We start from the raw sequence: 27,378 nt of genomic DNA on the forward strand, positions 1-27,378 counted from the left end.
CTTTGAAGTGCCCCTATTTAATGAGGTCCTTAATTGCCTGCTTGAGGGCCCGACACTCATCGGTGTGCTACTCCCAATGATAACGGCAGTACTTTTTATTGTTTCTAGCTGAGGGGGGAATCTTCATGGGCTCAAGCTCTCTGAGCAAACCAGCCTCTTCTGATTTATCCAGAATAGTCGATACCGAGTCATTCAAAGGAGTGTATTAACTATTGTCACGATCGCGACGAGGAATTGGGGCATAAGATTTCTTGGGCTCATGTCGTTGCTTCTTTTCTTTTCACTAATCATCATTAGCCCATCTGCGATCATCCTTTCTATTTTCTCCTCAGTTGGGAGAATTGCCCGAAGGACCCAGGTCATGGCGATTGAGAGCGGCCACGAAACTTTCAATACAGGGGTACTTTTCAGTAAGGTTGTAGAAGCGAGTAAGGGAAACATCATTCTCAGATTGCAGTTCCTTCCATAAGTATGTATGCAGGCGAACTCCCGCAATGATGAGAGTCCGAACAGACTTTTCGGGAGTGTGAGCCACTTTGTAGAGCTCCCTAATGAACCTATCTATATAAGATTGGAGGGTTTCACCCATCTCCTGCCGTATATTGCTCAGGTAGCTTAGCGGTATCGAGAACTTCCTGTTTGCCTGGAAGTACCTCAGAAACGTCGAGCTTATGTGAGGTCATGAGCTGACCGATCCTGCTGGAAGCAACCTAAACCAGCGCTTCGCATGGGCAATAAGGGTTACTGCCAAGCAACGACATTTTGCCAAGTCAGAGACTTGGTGGAGGTCCATGAGGTTGTTAAAGTCGTATAAATGATCCTGCGGATCAGAATTCCCATTGAATGCTCTCATGTCGGGCATTCTGAATCTCGATGGGAGGAGGGCAGCCAACACTGTTGGAGAAAAGGGAGACGGACGCTTCTGCGACCTACCTTTGCTCATTCTACTGAGCCTTAAGCTAATCTAGAGCTCGCTGTAGTTCCTCCATTTGAGGCCGCAGAGCTACCTGGGGATCACTCTTCGCAAAGTGGGTTCGACCTTCGCTGTTGCGGTTGAGGAAAGACTGTAAGTCAGACTCTTCCTCATCTCGGTCGGGAGCCTTGGCCAATCTCAACACACGCTGGCTGGAGCCGTGTGATGGCATTGAGCGATTCAGGGAGTCTTCCAGACCTCTGCAGTGGTACAAATTGACGATAGGGATCTCCTGCACGACGATGATCTAAATCATCATTCTGGCGATATAGGGAATTTTCCAGTCCTGCACCTTTACGGGATTGCCCGTGCGACATGATGTGGGACGGCTCATGCTGCGACATATCATTAAGTCGTAATGCCATGGGTAATCTACCCAGGGAGCAATTGATGTTCGCTAGTCCATCGAAGCCCTTAGGTCTGCTGTGCGTCACTTGCTTTCCCTTTCTCTGATGCGCTGCAGTGCGCGTAGCATGGGTTTTCGCCCTTTTCCGCGCTTTCACGTGACCTGCAGGCATTTTTTACGGTAGTTGATAATCCAAGGATTATACTATTTTATTTAGGCTTTTTGGCCAGATTTTAAATACTTCTTAGTTCATTTATGCTTGAATTGCTACTTAATTCTATATATTTTATGTTTCAGGCCGAAACATGCATTTTTAGCAAATAATGAGCGAATTGGAGTTTCTGGACCCAGAAGCAAGTGAATCTCAGAATTTGGGAAAGTTTTGACGCAGAGTTGAAGCACTATGAAGTTTGTTCCCATGGGAAAGCATCGAAAATCGAAGATTCAAGCAAGGAAGCAAGCAGAGGGCAATTATGTAAATTTAGAATTTTCCAGGAAGGTTCACCATGGCGAAAGAAGCTAGGCACAAGATTCACTTGAGTTTGTCGTCGCGGCAAAATTCTTTCTTTGCCGCGGCAAAGTCTGTGAAATTTTGTTTTCTCTAAAATGCACAGTTTTATTTTAGGAAATGTTTTAGGTTTCGGGGGGAACTATATAAAGAAAACCTTGCCATTTTGGTCGAGGTTCGTCTGGTTTTCGTCTGGGTTAGAGTAGCTTTTACATTTGGAGAGAAGATTTGAGTGTTAATCTTGTGGATTCTTCAACTAGGGGAGATCTCTACTCTTTTCTCTATATTTCAATATGTTGATTACTGGGTTTATTGTTTTTCTTGCTGTTTGTGTTAATTTAGTTATGAACTAACCCATTTTGGGTTAGGGTTTTGATGTAATTTGGATTTCTATGGATTAATCAATTGATTATTGTTGCCTTTATATTCTATTGCATAGATTGTGTGATTATTCTGAATTTTATTGATTTTACTTGTTGAACATGATGAGATTGAGAAATGAGTCTTGTTGAGCTTCTTGGATAATCACCATTGTTATTTTGAATGCTAGAGATAGATTTGAGAAACAATGAAATCAATCTAGGATTCCATTAGCTTAATGAACTTGGATTTGTTAATCTTTGAATTGTTGGGTGAGGAAGATTAATAGGGAAAAGTAGGAATTCATAGCCTGAGAATGTATGTTTTACAACTTAGGGAATTCGGTTTACAATCCGTACATGTGAGTGTAAAAGTAGCGTAATCCACAAAATTAATCCATAGAGTCCGAATGAAGTCAAACCCTAACCTTTTGTTTTAATTGATATTACTCTTGTGTTAAATCTTACTTTCATAATTTAGTTGTTTTTACATTTAGTAAATTTTGCTTTCAGTTAAGTTTTATATTCTCCCATAAATCCAAACAATTTCCAGTTTCTCCAACTTGAAAACAAATAGGAAATTCAGTGCTTAGCAAACAATCCTTGTGGGAACGATACTCACTCATCACTTTATTACTTTGTGCGACTAGTGCACTTGCTATATTTGCATGTTGTAGTAACAACGCATCAGTAGCACGGCCTCATTGGATTCGGGTGGCATGACCTGATCCAATCAGTTTAGCCTTTGGCTGACTGTTTGAAGAGTATTATTGAACCTCTCTAGGTAACTCATGATGGTTGGGTCAGGATGTGAACTAGAAGGAATAACCCCCATGATATTCTGCTGGACTGGTGGCATTTCGTGAGAAATGTCCTATACCTGGGGGATTGCTTCATTACCATGACTAGTTATCTCAGATTTTAAGCTGCGAGCCATTTGCTGTTATGGGACTGATTAGTCAAAGATTTCTCTGATGAAGAGTAGGTACTAAATCAAGCCCTCCTTCTAGTGTCAAACTATTGATGCTCGATTTTATCACCAACTACTCGCACGTGTGAAATGCTAGAAAGGTTTAGAAGTCACACATGATATGAAAAGATCAAATTAGATAAAGGGTGAAGAGCAATATTTAAAGTGGTTCGGATAATCAAAGGTGAATCCTACGTCCACTGCTATTGTATTAAAAAGAGAGTGATCCGATTGCGTTCAGCAAGCTGAGTTACAATGTGGAATGAGAATACAAGAGAGAGAGAGAGAGAGAGAGAGAGAGAGAGCTATTTCAGCGTAAAGTTGGCAAATCCCCTAAAATGAGAGGGAAGTCCTCCATTTATAGTGAGAGAGTTCAAGGTAATGATTATAAAAGCTGCAAGTAGGTAAGTGTCATACAAATCCTTCCTTGTGTCCCATTGATTACCTGCCCGAAGGTTTTCTCAACTAAAGTAAGGTTTTGACAAGTGGGCGATCTCTAGCCGCTGGCTGGACTGGCACTCACCTGCTGTGCTGACAAGAACCATACCACTTGCGCTAGGCGCGACGTGGCCGCACTTGGATGGCACAGAACCTCTTTAAACTCTAATTATCCTTTACTGACGAGACTCCATGTCAGCCCTACCTTTTCAGACATAACATAACTAATTCCAATTTTTTTGTCATTTACAGTTTGTATATAAAGCAATTTGGTATTATAATAAGATATGCAATAATATTTATTAGCTCAATTGATGTACCAAAAGATATGATTAGATTAAATCACTACAAGAAAAATAGCATTTGGCGTCTATCGAAAATAGACGCTAATAGTCAAATTTAGAGCCCGATTGTTTATTGCGTCTAAAATTCCTAGTCGTTAGCTAGTTGCAAAATCGCTATCACAGAAAGTATCTGTGGCTAAAATCATGGTTAGACGCCAAAATTTTTTCTTTAGCGACCAGCAATTTAGTTACTAATTGCCTCGAAAAATAATCCCCTACATTAGACGCCAAATGAATAAAGGTAATTTAGTAAAATTGCATCGTAACTATTGATTTAGTCGCAAATTGTAACTTTTAGTGACTAAAAAATGGATAGTAATTCCCAAAAAAATAGACGTCGAATGCTTAAGAATAATTTGGTAAAAGCATTTCACAACTACTTTTTCAGCTGCAAAATGCCTCTTTTAGTGACAAAAACTTTAGTTGTAATTGCAAAAAAATCTAATCAGTGAGTGTCCGAAAGAAATATGATAATTTCCTTTCCGCAACCATTAAATTAGTTGCAAAAAATGTGTTTTAATGACTAAATTATCAGTGACAAAAACAACTCAATTTTAATTGCTAAAAGTGTTTAGCCAATTTGCTTTCTTTGATTTCGCAACTAATCATTTGGTTAGGAAAATTGATTTTTCTACATCTAAGTGGTTTAATTGCCCAGAGTACATGAGATTTAGAAACTAATTTTTGTAATCAGTAATAATTGATTAGTCCAAGATTGTTTACTATTTCTGCAACTAAAATTTACTAGCAGATAGGATTACATTTAAGAGCAATGTTGCTGCTCCCTGTAATTCACCTGGTGAACACATTGAACATCAACAAAATAAGAGACAATACAAAAATGTGAATCAATAACATCAATTATTTTCATTGCATATAAAGTCAATAGTCCACACATGGATTTTTTAGCAACATGAGCAATAAAAATCCAAAAATGCACTATCATGTGTGCATAACCAAAAACAAAAATGCATAACCCAATTAGTTCGGTCACCTTTTGGAGCATTACCTTGGTGGAAAGCCAGAGTCTTTATCATCCCCACACCTTAACTATTGTGGTGAACAGGCCTATCCTTTCCTGTGGTCTTCCAATACCCAAAGTCAGTAGCACAATTCATTCTAACAAGTCTACAGAAGTTCATTTACATAGCAATAGAAGTTCATTTCAAATAATTGAAAATAGAAACCTAGAGGAATTTCATTTCTAACAAGTCTACAGAAGTTCAATTACATAGCAACAGTATTTGCAATAAGCAATTAGATTTTGGTTTGCTGCCTAGATCCCACGTTACAGAATTATAAAGACATTCAAGTAGTAGAAAACATCGAAACAAAGCATATGTCATAAGCATTATGTTAGAAAAAAAAAAAAAAAAATATTTCATTTAAATTTCAAGAAGTTATCAAAGTAGATTTCACAATTAACATATGACATGCATGAATCACGAGGAAACATTTAAAATGAAAGAGCACTTATTAAAGTAGTTGACCTTGGGCAAACTTTCACGCATTTCATCAAGCAACCATTGTACATATAAGTCATAAAATTATCAATTAACACTAGAAGTTTCAGAAAATGTGAAAACCATTTTAATAGATGCATACAGAGTGACCCATCCAGGTATATACAAAAAATGGAGCATCCAAATATTATAGTTATTTTTCGTGCAAATTAATGCTTTATCAATGACTGGAAGATGGAGAGATAATTAACAAGCACATGAACCATACAGAAACATACCTATAGTCAAAATAAGGAAAAAACTTATGAAGGGTATTCACAATTAGCTCCACAGTGGCATGATCTGCAGCTGCAGTATCGGTCGTGTGAGTATACTGAACTTGAATATTGGGGAAATAATTTTGACATAGCAAGCAATTAAGAAACATTCTAGTCCTATACTTGTGCATAATTTGCATGGAAACTTGGACTTCGCTTAGCATACTAAATGAACTTTGAGGTAAAAATAACATTGAATAAAACCTTAACAGCAACTTTTTGCCATCATGCATACGAGCAACATGAACTTGTGCAAGGCAAGCACTTTCTATAGGAACAGGATCAAATTCTTCAAAAACCTGCACATAAAGACTTAAACATCAGCAAGCGCATATGTCTCCATTGGGAACAACAATGTGACCACTCAACATGAGAATTTGTGCATAAATCTCATAAGCACCAATATCACTTGTAAATAATTCATGAAGTAAAAATTAAATTATTGGCTGTTAAAAGGCAAGCCAGATTCATGAAAAAATGTACATCCTTGGTAGAGAAACCCAAGTTGGACAAATAGTAGGAAGAAGTAGACAATGTGGACGATGGTCCAAAGCACACAATTAGTTTTATATCTGATACGTAAATTTGTTGAACATGTAAAATTTTGTGTTCATTTTAACATCATACCATAATATATACTTCAACAGTTCATGTACAGTGATACGAAACAGGATTCTAAACTAATATTGTCATTTAACTTTTAATTTAAGAGAAAAAAAAAAAAAAAAAAAAGGTTATTCTCTACAAGCTACAACTAGTTTAGGAAATTTGCAGGAAACAACTCATCACCTTTGCAAAAATCAGTAGCAACAACATTGATAGCTATATTTATCTTCTCACCATACCCTGTTCTGCTGATAGCCTCTTTAATAAAATGCAATCCTTCTTTCACGCTGCCAACAAGAATTGGACATAATTAGAAAACGAACAACCCTCTAATCAAAGTTACTAGTATTATGCATGACTTTATATGTCAAATTTAAAACTTAAACAACCATAAATAACAGGAAAGTAAAAAGGAAGCCAGAGAACAAATATACTTTGCATATGAGTAGAAGGCAATAAGAAGATTAAGAAACTTACTCCCATTGTAGTGGTGAACCCCAACTTTAGCCAACATCGCATAGTACTCTATCTCAGACTTCCGAAAAAGAGGGCGGTTGTTGGTAATGATAACCAACTTCGCTGCAACCCAAAAAAGAAAAGAAAAAAATGGTTCATTTAACAAATCCGCAAGAAATGAAATATTCCCATAACAAGGACTAGATCCAGTCAGAACCCAATAATTTCTAAGTTCTCATGAAAAAAGGGTCACAACCTAACAACTAAAACACAATTATTTTTCTAGGTCCACAGCTAAGAGTCATTTTAGTTCATAAAAGAAGCTCAAAAATATAGAAATAATATAATCATCAATACATGAAATAAAACGAAAAACAAAGTTAATAGGTTAGGTTACCTTTGGAGCTTCCTAGGGTGTGAAGCACAGTTTTGTAACCCAAAGCGTACTTGCCATCTTTATGAAACAAGCAAGCCTGCTGTTGATGCTCTTGTGGGACTTCTTCTACAAGAGTTAGCCATAATCTACTTATTTCTCTTCTTTAACTAAGATTGAAAAGGAATAATGAAGAAAGAAGAAAGACAGAGAAGAAGATGAGTTACAGTCTTCTTGGCGGCCACCATTGTGTTAAGGCACTAGGGTTCTCACAAAACAGCTTCAAAGAAAAGCGAAGAGCTGTCTCAATGAATATCCCAATTATTTCCCTAACTCCAAAATCTTAACATTCAATCAAAACCATCAAATTGAACACCAAAATCAACAGAATTTTAAGTAAATCGACAAATTTTCTCCCATTACGATCTCTAAATTTAAAAAGAAAAGAATGAGAAAGAGGCGAACGAACTAGATTGCAAAGAGGTGGAGAAGCAGAGGGAAATTGATCTTGATAAAGAGAATTGATCTTGGAGACAGAATCTTCAAACATATGTTTCTCTCCGAGCTATTTTTTCAATTCTCCCAATTGTTTCCGATAATTGATCAGATTGGGGAGTTGGATCCAAAGGATCGAGGAGAGTCAGATCCATCGAAGTCGGAGGATTTCTTGGAAGAGAATAAGAGTTAGTTCTTGAACACCATTGTTACAGTTAATTAGAGAGTGATTTTAAGCAGCCCTAGCATGTTAGAGATGTCGGGCTGCTGAAGAGAAACATTGAAGAAGACGAAAATAGAAGAAAGGGAAAATTTTGAAAAATGGGTGGGGAATTTTTCTTTAACGGAAATTGGGGGGAAAATTTTGCCTTAGTAAAACTTTTGATGGGTGGGATATTTTTGTTTTTTCAATTTAATATAGTTTTAACTGTCAATGATCGAGACCACAACTGTCAATAAAAAAATTCATACAATTTATTTTTGACCAAATCCTTGAAAGTTAATAATTGTATAAAATTATCCACAACAGTCAAGAATTACAATTCTTGACTTTGTTTAGGAAATAAGAAAATCTTTCAACTCATTCTATCAAGGAAGAGGTTTTTTCTAGTAGTGACATATTACAACTAGGATAATTATTTAAAAAAAAAAGTCATGAAACAAAGAAAACCCATTAAAGCTTACCTCTGAAAGAGTTAAATCACACTCAAATCAAAACCCAAATAAAAAAGAGATCAAAAGAACAAACCCACAAAACAGTTTAAAAAAAAAACCCAGAAGATACATAGAAATAAATGTATAGAAAATAAAATCGAAAATCTAAAGAACAAGAATGTGAATAAAAATGCGAACCTTAGTTGGAGAAATCGATGAATATGAAACTGTCTCAAACGAGTATCCATAAAACAGAAAACTTAAATACCTAATTGAGAAAATAAATAGATATTATCAAACACAGTTTGTTTATCAGTAATAACAAATGAATTTAAAGCACCCATTACAATTATAATAGCCATTGCAATGTCAGATGAAAGAGAAGATAAAAGTAAAATCACCCATTACGAAGTTAAAGCCACCCATTTAGGAACGTAACAAACAACATATGCTTAAACAAATTAAAGCAAATGTTGTGAAGAAACGGATTGAAAATCAAACAATAAAACTGAAATACTATCTGTAAAAGAATGAGTTTTGACATAAAAATAAAAAGAAGTTACCTTCAATGGGGTAATGTAGGCGGCAAAAGTAGAATCAAGGAGATGGTAAAGTGAAGAGGGAAATTGGATATAGAGGAGTGCGTGGAGAAGAAGAGGACTCGGATAAGAATAGAGAAATTTGGGCTTCGTTTGATTCACAATTGGGTGTTTTTGGGAAAAGTTTTCTGAAAAAAAGTTAAAAAAAAGTTGAATTGGGCGGGTATTACGATGTAGGATTTATAAATTAATAAAATACCCCCTATATTTGTTTATTTATAAAACACCCCCTATAATAAAATCTTAAAAGTTAACAAAAACACCCCCAACCCAATGTCAAATACGGACAGCCGGCCACCACCGCCGGAGGGTGGCCGGGTTCACCGTATTGGCGCATGACCGGCTGGATCTTGCCGGTCGTGCGCCGATATGGCCTTTGTTGGCCAGATCCACGATGGATCTGGCCGTCAACGGCCAGATCTGGCCGTATTTTCTCGTCAACGACGACCAACAAACGGTCGTCGTTGATGGTCAACGACGACCTTTTGTTGGTCGTCGTTATAAACCGTTACGGTCAAAGATCTGGCCGTCAACGGCCAGATCTTTGGCCTTAGATCTGGCCTTTTCCGGCCAGATCCACCGTGGATCTGATCGGAAAAGGCTAGATCGGAGCACTACCGGCCAGATTCAGCCGGTAGTGCGCCATCCTAACAGATTCCGGCCATTTTCCGGCGGTGGCCGCCGAAATCTAGTAAATATGAATTACTGGGGTGTTTTTGTAATTTTTAAAAAAATATTTAGGGGTATTTAATTAAATTATCAAATTTAAGGGGTTTAAAAAAAGTTGAATAATATTGGGAGTAGTATTCTCAAAAATCAAAGTTTTTGGGTATTTTACTGTTTAATTTTTTTGGGAATACTAAAAGTAGTATTCCCAATTGGCAACCAAACGGAGCCTTGGGTATTAGGGATTTGGTTTTAAGTTGGGTTTATATAGGATGGGCTTTTAGTAATTGTTTCTAAAAACATAGGCATTTATTTATTTGATTAGTTGTTTGTAACAACCAGATTTAGTCGCCATTTGTAACTTTCATGATCTATAAACCATCAATTGCAACTAATATTTTAGTAGTTGCCAACCAAAAAAAAAAATAAAAAAAAAAAAAAAAAAAAATTGCAACTAATGTTGTAGTTGCCACTATCAAATTTATGATATCTTAACTTTTTGTAACTAATTGATTTTGATTATTAGTAGTATATATCATTTTTAATAAACAATATTTAGCTGCTAATATTTTAATTGCAAAAAAATCTTATTAACAACTATAACTTTAATTGCCAAAATAACATACCTAAAATTTCAATTTATTTCAAGTGGGAACATGGGGCACCCAAGCTTGCAGAATTTGTCATTCATTTGGCAACTAAAATCTTAGTTACCAAAAGAAGATAATTTGTAAGTAACTAATTAATTACGTAATAGTAATTTTAGTCACAAATTAAAATATTATTTTTTTCATTTTATCGGAAAAGTGGGGCCCAAAAAATTTCACCAACTTTTAGCAACTAAATACATTTTAGTTTCTATACATGAATTTTTGCTACTATTGTAATATGCACCAAATAATTAGTTGCCAAATCTACCTTAGGCCCTTTGTAATTAATGTCAGAAGCTTGGATATTTCGATAATTGTATTATTTTGTAACTAATAAAAATAGTTATAAATTAATTAATAAATATTTGCATCTAATTTAGCAACTATTCAGTAGTTACAAATAATTATTTTTTATAACCATAATTTTAGTTGCTGAATCTCTTGTTGTAGTTGTCAATTGTGTTGTAATGTTGGGAAAATTTACCGCGTAAGAATTGGCAACCAAATAAATTAGTCGCTAATGTGATATTTTTAGCAACAAATTAAATTAGTCGCAGAATATTAATTTTAGATACCAAATGCAAAAATAAATGAGCCCCATAATTTTACTCTCCTTTAACTGACTGATTGGAATTTAGTTACTAAATGTGATATCCGTTACTATTTTCGCCTAGTTGTAAAAAAATTAGTATTTTTTTAGTGAATAATCCAATAAAGTCAAATTAACGATTACTTTTTTGGAATAGTGTTTCCCCTATCACGTGGAGACATATCCACCTGCATGACAATGTATCAATGAGAAGAAGTGTACTTATCTGTTCGGCAGTCAAATTAATAAAGGTCATATAAGTTTCATGTTTAATTGACAAAGAAAACCTATCATAGTTATTATTATTATTATTTTTCTTTTTTTTGTGACCAAGGTATATATATATATATCCTCAGTAAATACAAGTAAAAAAAATTATTTTATTTATCATTAGTAAGTTAACTTTAAAGCTAATACAAATTAGTATTCCAAAAGCTCTAATTTGAGACAAAATAAACAGCATTCAAGAGAAAAGTAAAGGAAATAGAAGTAAGATGAAAAAAACAAAAAAAGGGAAAAACAGAGAATTGGAGGAAAAGGAGAAAAGTGAATTGGGCAAAGAAGGGAAAATCTATTAACCGCGCATAAATTTTACGATTATACTATTGTACTATTTGTTTTCTTTATCGATTCCACCATTCATGGCTAGGGCTGTATGCGAGCCAAGCCGCTCGCGAGTCGCTCGTGGCTTAGTTCGAATGAGTTGGGTTAGGCTCAACTTTTGTTGAGCCGAGCTCGAGCTCGAGCAGCTCGAGTACCCTCAAGCCGAGCTACGAACTACCCATTACTCGGCTCGATAGGCTCATGAATGACTCAAAGGTTATAAGTGTTATTTCTTTAAGTATCAAGGCGTTATATGTAATTTATTATATCCTATATAAATTATCCCAATTCCTAAACCCTGTCTTCTTTCTCCAGCAGCCAGTCGACACTTTCTCCTTTTTCCTTCTCTCTCTTTTCTTCATCTTTTTCCTTCTCTTCCTTTCTCCTTCTTCTTCCCCTTTCTTCTTACTTCTCCTTCGCTTTTCCATCTCTTTCCTTCTCTCTCTTTTCTTCATCTTTTTCCTTCTCTTCCTTTCTCCTTCTTCTTCCCCTTTCTTCTTACTTCTCCTTCGCTTTTCCATCTCTTTCCTTCTCTCTCTTTTCTTCATCTTTTTCCTTCTCTTCCTTTCTCCTTCTTCTTCCCCTTTCTTCTTACTTCTCCTTCGCTTTTCCATCTCTTTCCTTCTCTCTCTTTTCTTTTCTTTTCTCTTCTCTTTTCTTTTTTTCTCTCTCTCACAACCGGTGGAATTTTGAGTAATATATTTGCAACTATTTGGCTTTGGACTTGATGATGCTTGGTGACGATTAGCCTTTTTTGGGGGTTATCTTTAGTGGGTTGGCTTTGGATTGAGGTTATTTTGAAGGATTGTTGGTGGATTGGTTTGGATTGAGGACTCATAAAATAGCTATTCGCGAGCCAATTTCGAGTTCAAACTATTTAATGAACTCGAGCTTCAAGCCTGATTTTCAGAGCTCGTCGATCCTAGGCTCGAGCTCGAGTTCATTAAATTTTCACGAGCCAAGCTTCGAACACCGTAGTGTTCGGCTCGGCTCGACTTGTATACAGTCCAATTCATGGCTAACCTAATACTATAAACTTTAAGAAGTGTGATTTTTTACCACCTAATTTTTTTATAACAAAGTAATTTTAGTGGTAGAATATGACTTTATGCAATTAAATTATTGAAACCTCCCTAATAATGGCCTTATTGTTGATACAAAAATTTGCACCAACCAGCGAGATCTGATCGACCTTACTGGGATCGGACTGATGTGTGCGTGATTAAGAATGATCAGTAATGTATGTAAAAAGAATGCAATAAAGAAAAGACAATGAGAGTTTTAAAGTGGTTCGGCCAAGTTAACTCTAAAGCCTACGTCCACTGTTTTTGTATTTGCTGTGAGAGCTTACGATATAGTTCCTATATGAAATTCGTAACCCCTTCCTCAACATACGAGGGGGTTTATATGCAAGAATTGTACAAAAAAAAAAAAAAAAAAAAAGAGTGAAATTAAGGGGATTACAATTGATTTGAACGCAATTCCAATATTTTCGCGATTGGGCGTTGTGATTGCGCAGTGATCGCTGTTGATCTAGCCATTCCTATAATATTTGGGATCTGAAATAATCTAGAGGTTGATTGAATGATTCCTTGAATTATCTGTGACTAGCTTGTGCTAGGTCGAGCTTTGGCTCGACGAGCTTATACTGGGTCGATCAATCATTATTGTCGAGCTCATTCTAGGTCAATCAATCATTGTTGTCAAGCTATATCCTTGCATTGGCCTGAGCTTGGCGGAAAAACTACACACAACATCTGCCCCCTAGTGTTCGATGCTCGCTTCAGGCTTCAAAGACTATTATTCGGTTTGATGCTAAGCTCGACTTCAACTGCGTATCTCTGAGTGTATGTCCGAACGAGCCCGTATGGTCGACCTTATGCTTGGTCGACATACCTCTCACTTGGATCTTTACTCCCCATGGTACCTGCCAAAACTCAGAATATGAAAAGTCAGGTTATAAAGTTAATTTCTATGTGGTCGTGTCACATTAAATGCAGCAGCCTTTGTCAGTTACGTTTCGTCACACGTGGGTGACGATAGCTGTTCACACGCGAAGTTGAGGTGATGTGCGGTGACGGTTATCATTACTACAATCTGACGATTCGTCACTCCCCGTGGATGGTCGACACATGGTCACGTCCAAAGGCCAAGATTGCTTGATAAATGAAGGGTGAGGATCGACTTTATGTCAACGGCAGCGATTAAACCCCGCCCTTTCGTCTCCCATGCAAACCACTATAAAAGGTGGCGAAAAACCTCAGAATAGTCACTCCGAAAGTTATTCTGACTCTTTTGCTGCTCTTTGGTGTTACTCTTGCGTCATCACGGTGGTCTTTCTCACGAGTTCTTGGCACTTTCCCCATTCCAGTAAGGCTTCTCTCCCTTATTCTCTTTTGTTTGTCTGATTTTTGCTTCCAAGTAGGGCTATTGTAGTGGCCATATTGATGTTTTAAGGTTTTAGTAGGTTTTTTGGTTGCGTCTCCGGAGGTCTCAGGTTGGTCATTTATTTGTCGCATTGCTCGAGCTATCTCGGGTGCCTAAAATAGAAGCAAGTGTGGAATGGTCGTCGATTTGTTTGAGCTCTAACACATGTTTGCTTCTTTTTTTAGTACCCAGAGTCAAATTACAACCATGTCACCATCTAGCAATTGTACAATAGATCGAATGTTCGATTCGCAAGTAGCCTCGACAGCCCTCGGGGATGTGTTCCCCGAGGTCTCTAAAGAATTCGTCGCTTGAAGCTCAGACCATGACGTTGCGGGCTTGTCCGATCATGCTTCGATTCAACTAGCCCAATCTCCGCTATCTCCAGTCCATTTCTTTTTCTACGAAGATCAAAGCTACGACCACTTTCCCACAAACTCATCTCTCTCATTTCCACTAGAATGGAATTGCGCCAAATACTTTTTGACGAGATTTTCTTGAAGTTTCACTAGAATCGGATTGCACCAAATATACTAGTTTGACATGATTTCGCCTCTATATCTTCAACTTATCTCCCTAAATACACAAAATAAATAAATATATTCAAGGTGAAAAAAAACCTAGATGACACAACTTTTAATAAGCATGCATTGAGATCGAAGTGCAAAATAAAAAATAAAAAAATAAAAACAAAGAAAAGAGTAGAAACAAAGACCACACCATATTTGTGTTGAAAGCATTGAGAACCAAGGGTCTATTAGGAACCGCCATTCGAGAACTAGCTCTACCTTCCGCTAATACCTATAAGTTATACAGAGAAAATGAAATCAATTGAATGTTAAAAAAAAAAAAAAATTAAAAATTATGATAAAAGGGAGAAAATCCTAAAATCCAGAAAACCAAACATCAGCTCAATTGAGGCATAGCAATTTCTAGAATTTTGCTCCCGTACCACGCCCCTGAAATCGAAACCTAATTTTCCAAATTGAGGCATAGCAATTTCCAGAATTTCGCTCCTGTACCATGCCCCTGAAATTGAAACCTAATTTTCCAAGTTGAGGTGTAACATTGATGCCTTGAAGCTTTGCATTTTTCTCTCTCTCCTCAGTTGCTCCTATCAGAACTGGTTTGCCAAGTAGCAATACGGTGTAGACTTCATGTTATGCATGGCTTGCTTCGGTTTTGAATATATTACCGTTTAAATCTTGATTTTAATAATTTTTGAATTTTCAAACAAATTTTAGATTTATTTAATTTCACAATATTAATCTGAATTTTTCATTGGTAAATACTATATATTATTAACTATTTCAATAGTAAATACGCACTTAAAAACCTTATATTAAAATATATTATTTTCTATTGTTACGGTTCATTTAAAAATTTGTACACTTAATAATATGTAATTCTATATATCTTTGAAAGTTTATCTGAACAAGAAACATGTTGATGCATTTCTTGCACCAACAAGAAGTATGTAAATATCCTTGGTGTTAAACAATCCAAAGAAAATAATAAAAAGAGGAGGCTAGGGTTTCATTAATATTGCACAATTCAATTGAATACAAAAAAGTATGATTTAACCTAAATACAAAGATATATATATAGGCTAAATAAAGGAAATAATGAAAAGACAAATCTACCCTTAATAAACAATAAAACAAAATAACCCATATTTCTTAACACTTGGTATGTAAGAGGTTGTATGAGACCCATGATTATGATGCCGGATCAATAAACAAAATAAAAGCATAATAATAACACAAGAAAAAAAAAATTTAAGTGGTTTGAACTCTTCATGCAAATCCTAAATCTACTGTCTTTATATTGTTTTATGTGTTTTTTATGCATATAAATACGGCATACAAAATATGAATGAAAATCCCATCTCTAATTGGGGTAAAAAAGTGTGCATATCTATTATAATAGCAAACTTGTAAATAAAATTAACCTAAAAAGAATGACACCTAATATGAATCCGTGCTTTAAAAATATTCTGGCACTATCAAACTTAAGAACAAAAGTCAACAAATTAATGACACCTTTTGATAGGTCATTATTTATAATTTACATGTGTGGTTATTTGATGATAGTAAACAAATAAAACACAATGAAATAGGCAAAGTAGAGAGATGGTGTGGAGTGGAGGGAGCACGGAGATGATATGAAAACAAACTTTCCTTCCATTTCACAGCTGACACTCTCTATCAACCTTGTCACACCTCTCAACCCTATCTTTATCCTCGATCCTATTTCCTTATCTTTCAATCTCATGTCTTTTTCTCTCTATATATAAACAAATCACACTTCTTTATTCAACCTCTCCTATTCATCATCATTGTTCCTTTCCCACCCTCCAAAACATCAAAATCTTTCCACAACAATGGCCAAGAACCCAACGAGAGTTCTAGTCACTGGCGCTGTTGGTACTCTTTTTTTTCTACTACTTCTTCTTCCCTTTATATAATTTCCAACATGTATGCTGAATATTAGAAAAACTATAATAGACGATAGCAAATTAAATTTTGTTGGACCAAACTAAATATTTACAAAGACTCAAGGAAGAAATTACATCTTCTAAGGTGAACAGTATGTAGCAGACGAGAAAGTGAAGGAAAATGAAGGAAAATTTTTAAGAGGAAAAAGTTTGTTATATTTCCTTAACTGAAACAATAGCATAGTTCAGCTTTTATACACTTAGTGTTATAATAGAAAACCCAACTAAATGTAATGGAATAACAAACAAATAACAATCAACTGAGTCAACTGATATTAGTCAACTTAAGTCAACATTTTGCTTTGTTTCATATACTAACATCTTGCCGTAAATCAAATTTCCTTGAAATCCAATCTTTGATTTCTTTCGCATCCTAACATTCTGTCATAAATCAAACTTCCACGATTGCTATACTCAACCAAGTTAATTAAAAGGAGGCTTTACATAAGCTAAAAAAGCAAGACAAAGAAGGCAGATGTTCAAAACAAGGATCTGCAGAGCAAATAACTTCAAAACTGCAAAACTCATTTCGCAAAGAGCTCATAGAACTTGCAAAACAAATAGCTGCATAGCAAATAACTTCAGAACTGCAAAACTCATTCTACAAAGAGCTGAGAACTTATTCTGCAAAGAGCTAAGAACTGCAAATGCGTGATTCTGTAATGATTACTAAATGTCTCAGTACTAGCTCATAAAACTTGCAAAACAAAGAGCTGCGAAACAAATAACTTCATAACTACAAAACCCATTCTGCAAAGAGCTAAGAACTTATTTTGCAAAGAGTTGCAGAGCAAATTACTTCAAAACTGCAAAACTCATTCTGTAAAGAGCTGAGAACTTATTCTGCAAAGAGCTGAGAACTGCAAATGCATGACTCTGTACTGATTACTAAATGTCTCAATACTGGCTACCAGACTTTATCTTGAGCAAGCATGGCTCACATCATTAGTTGAGGAAGCACTACCAAATTTCTCTGCCACTAGCTACTAGAATTTACGTTAAGCAAGCATAGTTAAATGTGGTTCTCACCATTTGCTAAGCAAGCACAACACATACTACTGCACTTAATCATTATATAAAACTTTGTATTGGCTACTAAAACTACTAGGTCTGCACAAATAACCAACTAACTTGCTTTGTAAAACTTTGTACTAGCTACCAAACAACCCAAGTCATCAGGACTGATCAAGGCTATCATTAGATTGTAACAGCCTGAGCATAAGACGTTGAGCCAACTGAGTTGGAAGAAGGTGGAGCTTGTATGGTTAGTTTGTGTCTTAGAGTTTCAAACCTGGAGGCTGGCAGAGCCTTTGTAAAGATATCTGCTTTTTGATGTTTAGTAGGCACATGTTGGACTTTGAGATTGTGAGAAGTAACATGTTCTCTAACATAGTGTGCATCAAGTCCAATGTGTTTAGTTCTTCCATGAAACACAGGGTTAGAAGCAAGAGATCTAGCACTTTGGTTATCACACCAAATAATTGGAATCTCCAATAAGGAAAGGCAAAGTTTAGAAAACAAGCTACAAAACCATGCCAATTTAGTGGACCCTTGAGCAAGTGTTCTATACTCGGCTTCGATGGAAGATAGGACCACAACTTTCTGCTTCCTAGAAGTCCATTGCATTGGGTTAGTACCAAGAAAAACACAGTAATCACTTGTGGACCTCCTGTCCTCAATGCTACTAGCCCAATCAGCATCGGTATAGCATTCTAGGTTGAGTTTAAGACTTTTGGTAAAGAGAAGTCCATAGTTAGAGGTACCTTAAGATACCTAAGCATTCTTTTACAAGCCTGCCAGTGGTTCTATGTAGGGGCCTTGAGAAATTGGCTTAGTTTGTTAACACAATATGCAATGTCAGGCCTAGATAATGTCAACTACTGAATGGCTCCTATTGTACTCCCGTATAGAGCTACATTTTCATAAAGATCATTGTCTCCTAGAGTTAACTTAGTATTGATAGCCATTGGAGTAGTACATGGTTCACAATCCTGCATATTAGTCTTTGTTAAGAGATCTTTGACATATTTTTCTTGATTCATATGAAGATAGGATGTTGTTCTTGTAACCTCAAAGTCGAGAAAATACTTGAGTGAGCCTAGGACTTTTAAAGCAAACTAAGTAGTCAGCTTATGTATTGTTTCATGAAGCGAATTGATGTTATTTCCAGTAAGTAGAATGTCTTTGACATACACTAGTACATACATAACCTTTTCCATCTTTTGATAGACAAAAAGACTTGGATCAGCAACTAAGTGAACAAAATCCCAACTCAAAAAGGCTCATTTGAGCTGATCAAACCAGGCTCTATGGGCATGTTTTAGACCATAAAGAGCCTTAATCAATCTGCACACATGATGAGGAAGTTAAGGATTTACAAAACCTTCAGGTTGAGTCATATATATCGTTTCAGTGAGTTCACCATTTAACAAGGCATTGTTAACGTCGATTTGCTGAATTTCCTAGCCATTATCCACTGCTAAACTCAAAATAACTCTGATTGTGGGCGACTTAACCATTGGACTAAACGTTTCTAGATAGTCAATCCTTAGAGTTTGTTGAAAACCTTTTGCCACAAGACTTTCCTTAAACCATTGAATGGATCCATCAGGATTGTACTTTATTCAAAACACCCATTTACGACCTACAAGGTGCATATCAGAGGTGGTAGGAACTAATTCCTAAGTTTGGTTAGCTAGCAAGGCATCAAATTTAGATTGCATGGTAGCCTTCCAGGCAGGGTGAGAGAGAGCTTTTATGACAGTGGCTGGTTCTTTATTATCAAGAGAAGAAGATGAAACAAGGATGGTATTATATGCTTTGGTTTTGGACCTAGTAAGCATGGGATGGGTGTTCAAGGCAGGAGGTGGAGGCTTGGTTACAGGCAAATTAACAGTAAGAGGAATAGTGTTATAAGACTCATATGAACCTATAGTTATAGGAGATAGAATAGGTGATGTTGATGAGGTAGAGTTTGGAGAAGGAGATGACAGACTGAGTGCAGTTGTGGTTGGACAAAATGCAGTTGTGGTTGAACTAAATACAGTTGTGGTTGGACTGCATAGTAAGGAGGCTGAAGTCTGAGATGAGTAAAAGTTAATAGAACAAGTTGTTGATAGAGAGGGTGAACTAGAAGATGCAATGTCCTGTGAGAATGACTGACCTAGTGTGGAAGGACAAGTAGAAGAAATTGGAGCTAAAACAAGATTGGAAGATATCCTGGAAACAGAAGCAGGTTTATGCCAAACTAAAGGAATAAAAGAACTGGAAAAAGATTCAGTGTGTATTGAATTAGGTGCAGAACTAGAACAAAAAAAAAAAAAAAAAGTAGATGTTTTGAATGGAAAATCATATTCATCAAATTGTACACTTTGACGAATCTAAATTCGACCAAAGGTATCCACGCACTTGTATCCCTTGTGATGCAAACTATAGCCAACAAAGGTGTATTTGGTGGTATGAAAATTAAACTTATGGCTGCTTTAAGGTCGAAGGAAAAGGTAGGCAGCACACCCAAAAACTTTAATAAGTGAGTAGTTTGGAGGAGTTTTGAATAGAACTTGGAAAGGTGATGCATTGGATAAAACAGGCATGGGTAGTCTATTGGTGAGGTAGGCAGTTGTTTAAAAGGCAAACCACCAAAACTTAAGTGGCATGTTGGCTTGGGCTAGTAAGGTCAAGCTTTGTTCCACAATTTGTCTATATTTTCTCTCAACCCTACCATTTTGTTGGTGAGTGTGAGGACATGGAGGTCTAAAGATGATACCATGTTCTTGTAAGTAAGGTACTAACTTCTTATACTCACCACCCTAATTGGTTTGAACACATTTTAAAGATGTGTTGAATTGCTTCTCAATTAGAACATGAAATTGTTTAGAAACACTAAAAGTTTCAGATTTGGCTTTCAAAGGGAAAAGCCAAATAAATCTACTATGGTCATCAAGGAATTGGATGTAATAACTGTAGCCTTCGAGAGATGTGACAGGGGAAGGTCCCCAAAGATCTAAGTATACTAACTCAAGTGGTTTAGAGGCATGAGATGTGGATCTAGGATATGTGGATTGGTGTAACTTACCAAATTGGCAAGCTGAACAAAATGTTATATCATTCTTAGCATGGTGAGGTAAGTGTAAAACATCAAGCACTTTTGCAAAAATGGTTGGATTGGTATGTCCTACTCGGTTGCGCCATAACATGATGTTGGTTGTTTGAATAGGAAATGATCGAAAAGCATTTATTTCATTGAGTATAGGTGCATCAATAATACAAGATACAGATTCAGATACAAATGGTCTAGTGTACTGTATACAATTTTGATTGACAAAATCAACACAAGCAGATTTACATTTATTAAAGACATGTTTTGGCAACATTTGTGTAGGAAAAAAAGTGCTACAAGGCTTATTACATGACTTAGTTATTGAAATACAAGGCTATTTTTATGCTGAAGTTGAACAGAAGAATCCAAGGCTTTTGCATAAGTAAGGAATAAACTAGAGCTTGAAGTTGGTATAGTCCACCTTTAAGAATTCCTTTGAGTAGGATTACTTTGGAGAGCTTGTCCTTAACCACACAAGAATCAATAAAAAAAACTCAACAGTGACAGGATTATCTCTAGTTAGTTTAGAAACACTAAGAAGATTTTTTGTAATGTGAGGGACACATAAGACATTCCTAAGGTGCAGAGTTCTAAATGGACAGTTTAAATCAACAAAACCAATATGAGAAATAGAAAGAAGCTCACCATTGCCAACTTGGAGCTGTTCACTGCCTGCATAATTGGTGCTTCCTAAAAGTAAAGAGAAATCAGAGGTAACATGGTCTGTAGCTCCAAAATCCTTGTACCATGCAACATCATGTACTGTAGATGGTGCGGCATTGTAGTTTATGGCTACAGGATAGGAGTTGTGTAGCTAAGATTGAGCCATCAAAGCGTGATTGTGCAGATGAGCATTAGTTGAGTTTGACTGACTGTCAGCATGGACAACTGTGGAACTAGGTGTTTGATGAAATGAGGGAGGTGTTGTGTTTTGAGATATCATTGAGGATCCTAAGTAGGGATTATGCACATAGCGATGAGCACTATGACTATCAGTTGAGTAATAAGAACTTCTAGTTCTAGAATTACCAATTCCAGGCTTTCCAATTCTAGAATTGAATGAGGGTTGTTTGATAAAACCAGGGGAGTAAAAGTTGCTTCTAACTGAGGTACTATTTCCTATAAAGTTTACATCAAATCGGTGATAACAATTCAAGGTTAAATGACCTGTTTTCCCGCACACTTAACAAACAAAATTGCCTTTACCACCCCCTCTGCCTCTTCCTCTATTACCAAAATTACCTCCGTGAAACTGCTGATTGTAAAATTGATTTTGAGGCAGGGGATAGTTGGACTGAATTTGGTTAGATCCAAAGAAGGAAAGGCTAAAGTTGGGAACATTAAAGGTACTTGGATTATAAGTGGAGGTTTGTTGTGTAGGTAATAACACAATTTGGCCAAATTGTGTTTTCTTGTTCTCATTATCATTTGAGAGAGTAGCAACATTAGCTAATCCTCCATGAAACTCATTGTGAACAACAAAATTCATTGCTACATTTGCCCTTTCAAGCCTAAGCTCAAGTTTTTGTAAAATTATCTTTGCTTCTTGGATAGATATGGGATCAAGCTTGGACTCTAACCTAGTTGTGATATTCACAATAGCTGCATCATATTAAGACTGTAGTCCATCCAAAATGTAGTTAAACAACTCTTTATCTATTATCACTACTCCATTAGATGACAAATTTTCAGCAAAACCCTTCATCTTAAGGAAGTAATCATGCATGTTCATGTTCTCCTCTCTTGCATTATGTAAAAGACTCTTAACATATAATGTCTTAGCCCTAGATTCAGTAAGAAATTCCTTCTCTAATGCAAGCCATATATCTATAGCAAATTGACACTTGGAAATAACAGCAAACATCGATTCTGATATGGATGAGAGTAGCCAACTAACTAGCATTTTATCAGTCTTCTTCCAAAGTATAAATTCAAGATTAGACTTCTTAGTTACCTCTAAGCTTGAAGTGTCTGATTGTGCTCTAACGAAGGGAGCTAGACATGGGATTAATCTAGTCAAGTGCTCTTCAAGATCATGGGTTCCAACTGCGAATAATATATGGGACTTCCAAAAGCGATGATTGTCGCATGTTAACTTTGGTGAAATTATTGGAAGTGTGGACGAATTCATTGAAGATGAGTTGATGAGATTAATAGTTTCTGAAGAGGTTTTAAAGCTGGAATTTTTGTCATAATTGTTAAATGAAAAAGGAATTGAAGAAGAATCAACCATTGATGACGTTTGTCGATGACTTTGATACCAAATGAACAATAACAGTAGACGAGAAAGTGAAGGAAAATGATAGAAAATGAAAAAAAAAATTTAAGAGGAAAAAGTTTGTTATATTTCTTTAACTGAAACAATAGCACAATTCAGCTTTTATACACTTGTGTTATAACAGAAAACTCAACTAAATGTAACGGAATAACAAACAAACAACAGTCAACTGAGTCAACTAATATTAGTCAACTTAAGTCAACATTTTGCTTTGTTTCATATACTAACGGGATGATATGTTTGGTAAGAACAAAAATAAGAGGATAATATATATGAGATGATATGTGGATCAATCGGACTCTGATACAAAATAATGCGAGGTGTAAAGATAGGGTAAATAAGAAATTATATTGATTTTGAGAATACCCGGAACAATGATGATAATTTCAATAATTCTTTGATTATTTGAATACCCAAATAAAAAATTAGATGAATATCGAGAATTGCCACAAACCAAAACTTAGTTTATTAATTAAACCTACAGCATACTAAGTCCTAGCACAAGGATAAATCATTGATAATTTTAATAACAATAAATCCCAAATAAAACTAAATCCTAAAAATTGATAATAATAATAAAATAAACGTTGCATGACAACTTCAATAAAAATAGTCCTAAAATAATTTTTACCAAACTGATTAATAGCATACATTGATCTTGTAAATTGTGATTATAAATCTATATTTTGATTTGAGTAAAGTATGCAAAATAAAGTAGCATTACTCATCAATAATTGACCCATCATTCATACTTAATTAATGAATTGACTTTTTATTTCCACTTGCTCATTTATTTTGTCCTATGCATTTTAATACCAGATTTCATATACAAAGTTTTGTGTGTGCAATCTTATTATCTTATTCTTTTGATTTTGAAAAGTATTATTTGTAGTGAATTAAGGAGAGCGGAAGGGGCTTATTATTATTGTTTTAATCCTAATAATTTACGAAAAGAATAATATTTGTAAGAAAACGCTCTTGTTGTAACAAGATGTATTTGCATAGGTATGGTAATGGGGATGGAGATGAGAATGTGAATGTGTGAAGGAATGAAAATGATTATAATATTTACTTGTAACGATGGACAGTGATGAAATGGGATAAAATTTTTGGTTTTTGGACGAAAATAGTATCATAAAGTTTAAATTATACATATGTATATTTTAAGACACAATTAAATCAATTAGATATTAATTAGACAAAATTATTAATTAAAAATTATTAATAAAGTATTTAAATTGAAATTAAATATTATAACTTTAATAAAGTAAAAATATTATTTTCTAATAATAATTTTAAAATTTTAAAATTTTGAAAATGGTCAATCACAGGTCAATTCGTTGACTCTACAACATTTCTTCACAATCTGACATTATCGTCGGCATGTGTAAGATCGCGTCTGATAATTTACCCATTTTGGCTAATTACGGCAGCCAAAGGTCGTCATCTGATGCCACAATAACAACAAATTAGATTAGATTGTTTTTGGAATTTAGATTTTATTAGATTAGTCTAGACTAGATTGTACTACCTATGATACTATCACTTGTTTGGTGTACGTTGGACTAATCTATGAATATATTTATAAAGTTTTCAATTTTTTTTTTTTTTTTTTTTTTTGTGTGTGTGTAGATATAAATTTGTTCAAATTAAATTTTTGTAGTTGGTTGTTATTAAATAAAAATTGCTTTTATTTGCAATTAAGTTTACACAATGATTATTTAAAGAAAACGAAAATATAACTTATTTCATTAAAATAACTGAAAAAAATAAAATAAGAATGATGCTATGTCAAATATAGCTATAGTAGTCAAAGTTTAGAGATTTTTACTCCAATCACAAGTAGGGATGTATACGAGCTGAGTTGAATCGAGCATCTCGATACTCGAACTCGATTCGTGATGAACAATAACGAACTCGAGCTCGAGCCGAGTTTGGTCGAGCTTCAATATCGGTGTTCGAGCTCAAGCTTGCAAGTATTAAGGTGTGCTCGAGCTTGAGTTCGCAAGTATTAAGGTGCGCTCGAGCTTGCTTAAACGAGCTTAAAGAAGCTCGAGCCTGATCGAGCTCGAGATAGAATACTACATAATTTTAAAATTTGGAGCTCGTTTAAGCTCGCGAGCCTGACGAGCTGAGCTCAGTTTGGATCGAACTCGGCTTGATACTGTTCACGAGCTTTTCGAGCTCAAGCTAGGCTTGACTAGCTTCGAATCAAATTTGAGCTTTCGATGAGCCGAGCGCGAGCTACCCGACTCGTCTCATCCCTAATCACAAGTTAACCCATGCGTGAAGATGGAATTATTTATCCTATTTGGTCATGATTTATTGGACCAGGACCAGGACCAAAAACCATTTAAAATTGTCCAGTTCTGGACTTGTTCCGGTCCCCAAATACCTAATAGCATTATTTTTAATTTTAATAGGCCTATTAATTAATCATTTTGTTCGTATATCATAGAATATATTCTTTCGAAACCACATGGCCGTCTGAAGGTGAGAAACGATATTTAAGCAAGTAGCAGTTACGGTTTCGGAAAACAAAATCTGAAGCACAAATTAAAGGAAAGATGGAGTATAGCTTCAGTTGGGTTGTTTGGTCTAGTACTATTTTCTTCTTGGTAGCTTTGATTCTTCTACGGAGAGGAAAAGAGTCTAAACATGCTAAACGGAAACCACCAGGGCCTCCAGGTTTGCCCATCGTCGGGAACATATTTGATCTTGGTACAATTCCACACCAAACCCTTTACAACCTCATACCAAAATATGGACCTATACTTTGGTTAAAACTAGGATCCGTCAACACTTTGGCAATACAATCTGCAAAGGCTGCCACAGAGTTCTTCAAAAATTACGACCATATCTTTTGTGACCGCAAGTGTCCGATTGCAATAACAGCTCATAACTACAATCAGGGATCACTTGCAATTGGCCAATATGGCGTTTACTGGCGCATACTTCGACGTATTTGTTCGATGGAGCTCTTGGTCAACAAGAGAATCAATGAGACTACTCACGTTCGGCGCAAGTGCATCGACAATATGATACAGTTTATTGAGGATGATGTTGCGGCTGCACAAGCAAGGGGAGAATTAGGGGAGGTGAATTTGGTTCATTACCTCTTCGTTATGTCTTTCAACATAGTAGGCAACCTTACGTTGTCACGGGATCTCCTAAACTCACACTCCAAAGAAGGGGAGGAGTTCTTCGCTGCCATGAGCAAGGTAATGGTGTGGGCTGGTGCGCCAAATCTTGCAGACTTCTTTCCATTCCTGCAAAGGTTGGATCCTCAGGGAATCAAAAAGGGCATGGACCGCGACATGGGACGAGCCATGAAGATAATTGCCGGGTTGGTGAAAGAGAGGACAATTGAGAAAAATAAGATGACGAAAGAAAAGAGGATGAAGGACTAAGGACAGCAGGGGTAGAGTATGAAGTGATGCTGGAAAAGAAGGGCCTGACAGGATCTCAAATCAGAATGTCACATAATCATACTGGTAAGTAAACATTTAACTAATGTATTTAATTCAATCTTTACTTACATTAAATATTTTGAGGAATGTTTTTTGCGGGATCGGAGACTACAAGCAGTCGCTCGAATGGGCTATGACAGAGCTACTGCGCAACTCTGAGTCATGAGAAAGATTAAGGAGGAGCTTGATCAAGTGGTTGGACGAAACAGGAAGGTTGAAGAGACAGATATGAGTGAACTTCCATATTTGAAGGCTGTGGTGAAGGAGACACTAAGATTGCACCCCCATTCCATTGCTCCTTCCGAGAAATTCGATGCAACAAACTGAATTCAATGGAATCATTACCAAAAGATACCCAAATTTTCGTGAATGCGTGGGCCATAGGAAGAGATCCCGAATGTTGGGCTGATCCCTGTGTTTCAAGCCCGAGAGGTTTCTTGGATCAAACATAGACTACAAGGGACAGAATTTTGAGTTAATTCCATTTGGATCAGGGAGAAGAATTGCGTTGGGATGTCATTGGTGATCGAGTACTTCACCGACTATAGCCTCTCTAGTTCAATCCTTTGAATGGGAGCTGGGCAGCAATATTAGTCCAGAGACCATAGACAGAGTGAGAGGATGGGATTAGCTGTCCGGAAGCTTACACCCTTGAAGGTATACCAAAGAAGCGTGTCATTTGAAAAAGATTGCTATCAGAAACAAAATTCAGAAAATTCGACTTGTGATAAGGAATGAAGATATGTGTGCTTCTGCTATATTGTGTCAACGTTTGTAATTTGCTGAATGTTTCTTTGATTAATTCATTTCATGGCCTCTTCAGCTTCTGTTTAACTATTAAACCATGTTTCTTTGGGTTGTTTTGTAATTTGAGCTTTAATTTACCTCAGGTATTGAAACCATTACTTGGCTCTGAACTCATATGATTCACAGGATTTTGCTTTGCTTTAAATATTCAAACTCAATAATCAGAATCTTAAAAACAACCAAACTCCCATTTTCTATGTAAATGAATGGAAAGAGATACGTCCATTAAGCATTGTTATTTTATACCCACTGGTTATATTTGAAGTACTGAAGATCAAAGCTGCGGCCACTTTGCCACAAAATATCTCCCTCATTTCTCTTTTACTTAATTTACGTGACGTTTATAACCAACCTTTATCCTTTCTTTTAAGCCATATATAAAAGTATTTCT

The 27,378-nt window shown here is 35.9% G+C and overlaps 1 protein-coding gene and 2 pseudogenes across 1 annotated transcript; 1 reads left to right on the forward strand and 2 right to left on the reverse strand.

Annotated features, from left to right (window-relative positions):
* Positions 1 to 328: 328 nt before the first annotated feature.
* On the reverse strand, positions 329 to 943 carry LOC116110476. The gene is made up of 2 exons (XM_031396692.1): positions 692 to 943; positions 329 to 592 (listed from the first exon to the last, which is right to left on the reverse strand). Exons 1-2 carry the CDS (start codon positions 941 to 943, stop codon positions 329 to 331), a joined length of 516 nt encoding a protein of 171 aa, XP_031252552.1.
* A 4,433-nt stretch (positions 944 to 5,376) lies between these two features.
* LOC116110499 lies at positions 5,377 to 7,401 on the reverse strand (annotated as a pseudogene).
* Positions 7,402 to 25,217: 17,816 nt separating this feature from the next.
* On the forward strand, positions 25,218 to 26,918 carry LOC116110477 (annotated as a pseudogene).
* Positions 26,919 to 27,378: the final 460 nt, after the last annotated feature.

Source organism: Pistacia vera, unplaced genomic scaffold (assembly GCF_008641045.1).
Source record: "Pistacia vera cultivar Batoury unplaced genomic scaffold, PisVer_v2 Contig603, whole genome shotgun sequence".
NCBI classification, from domain to species: Eukaryota; Viridiplantae; Streptophyta; class Magnoliopsida; order Sapindales; family Anacardiaceae; genus Pistacia; species Pistacia vera.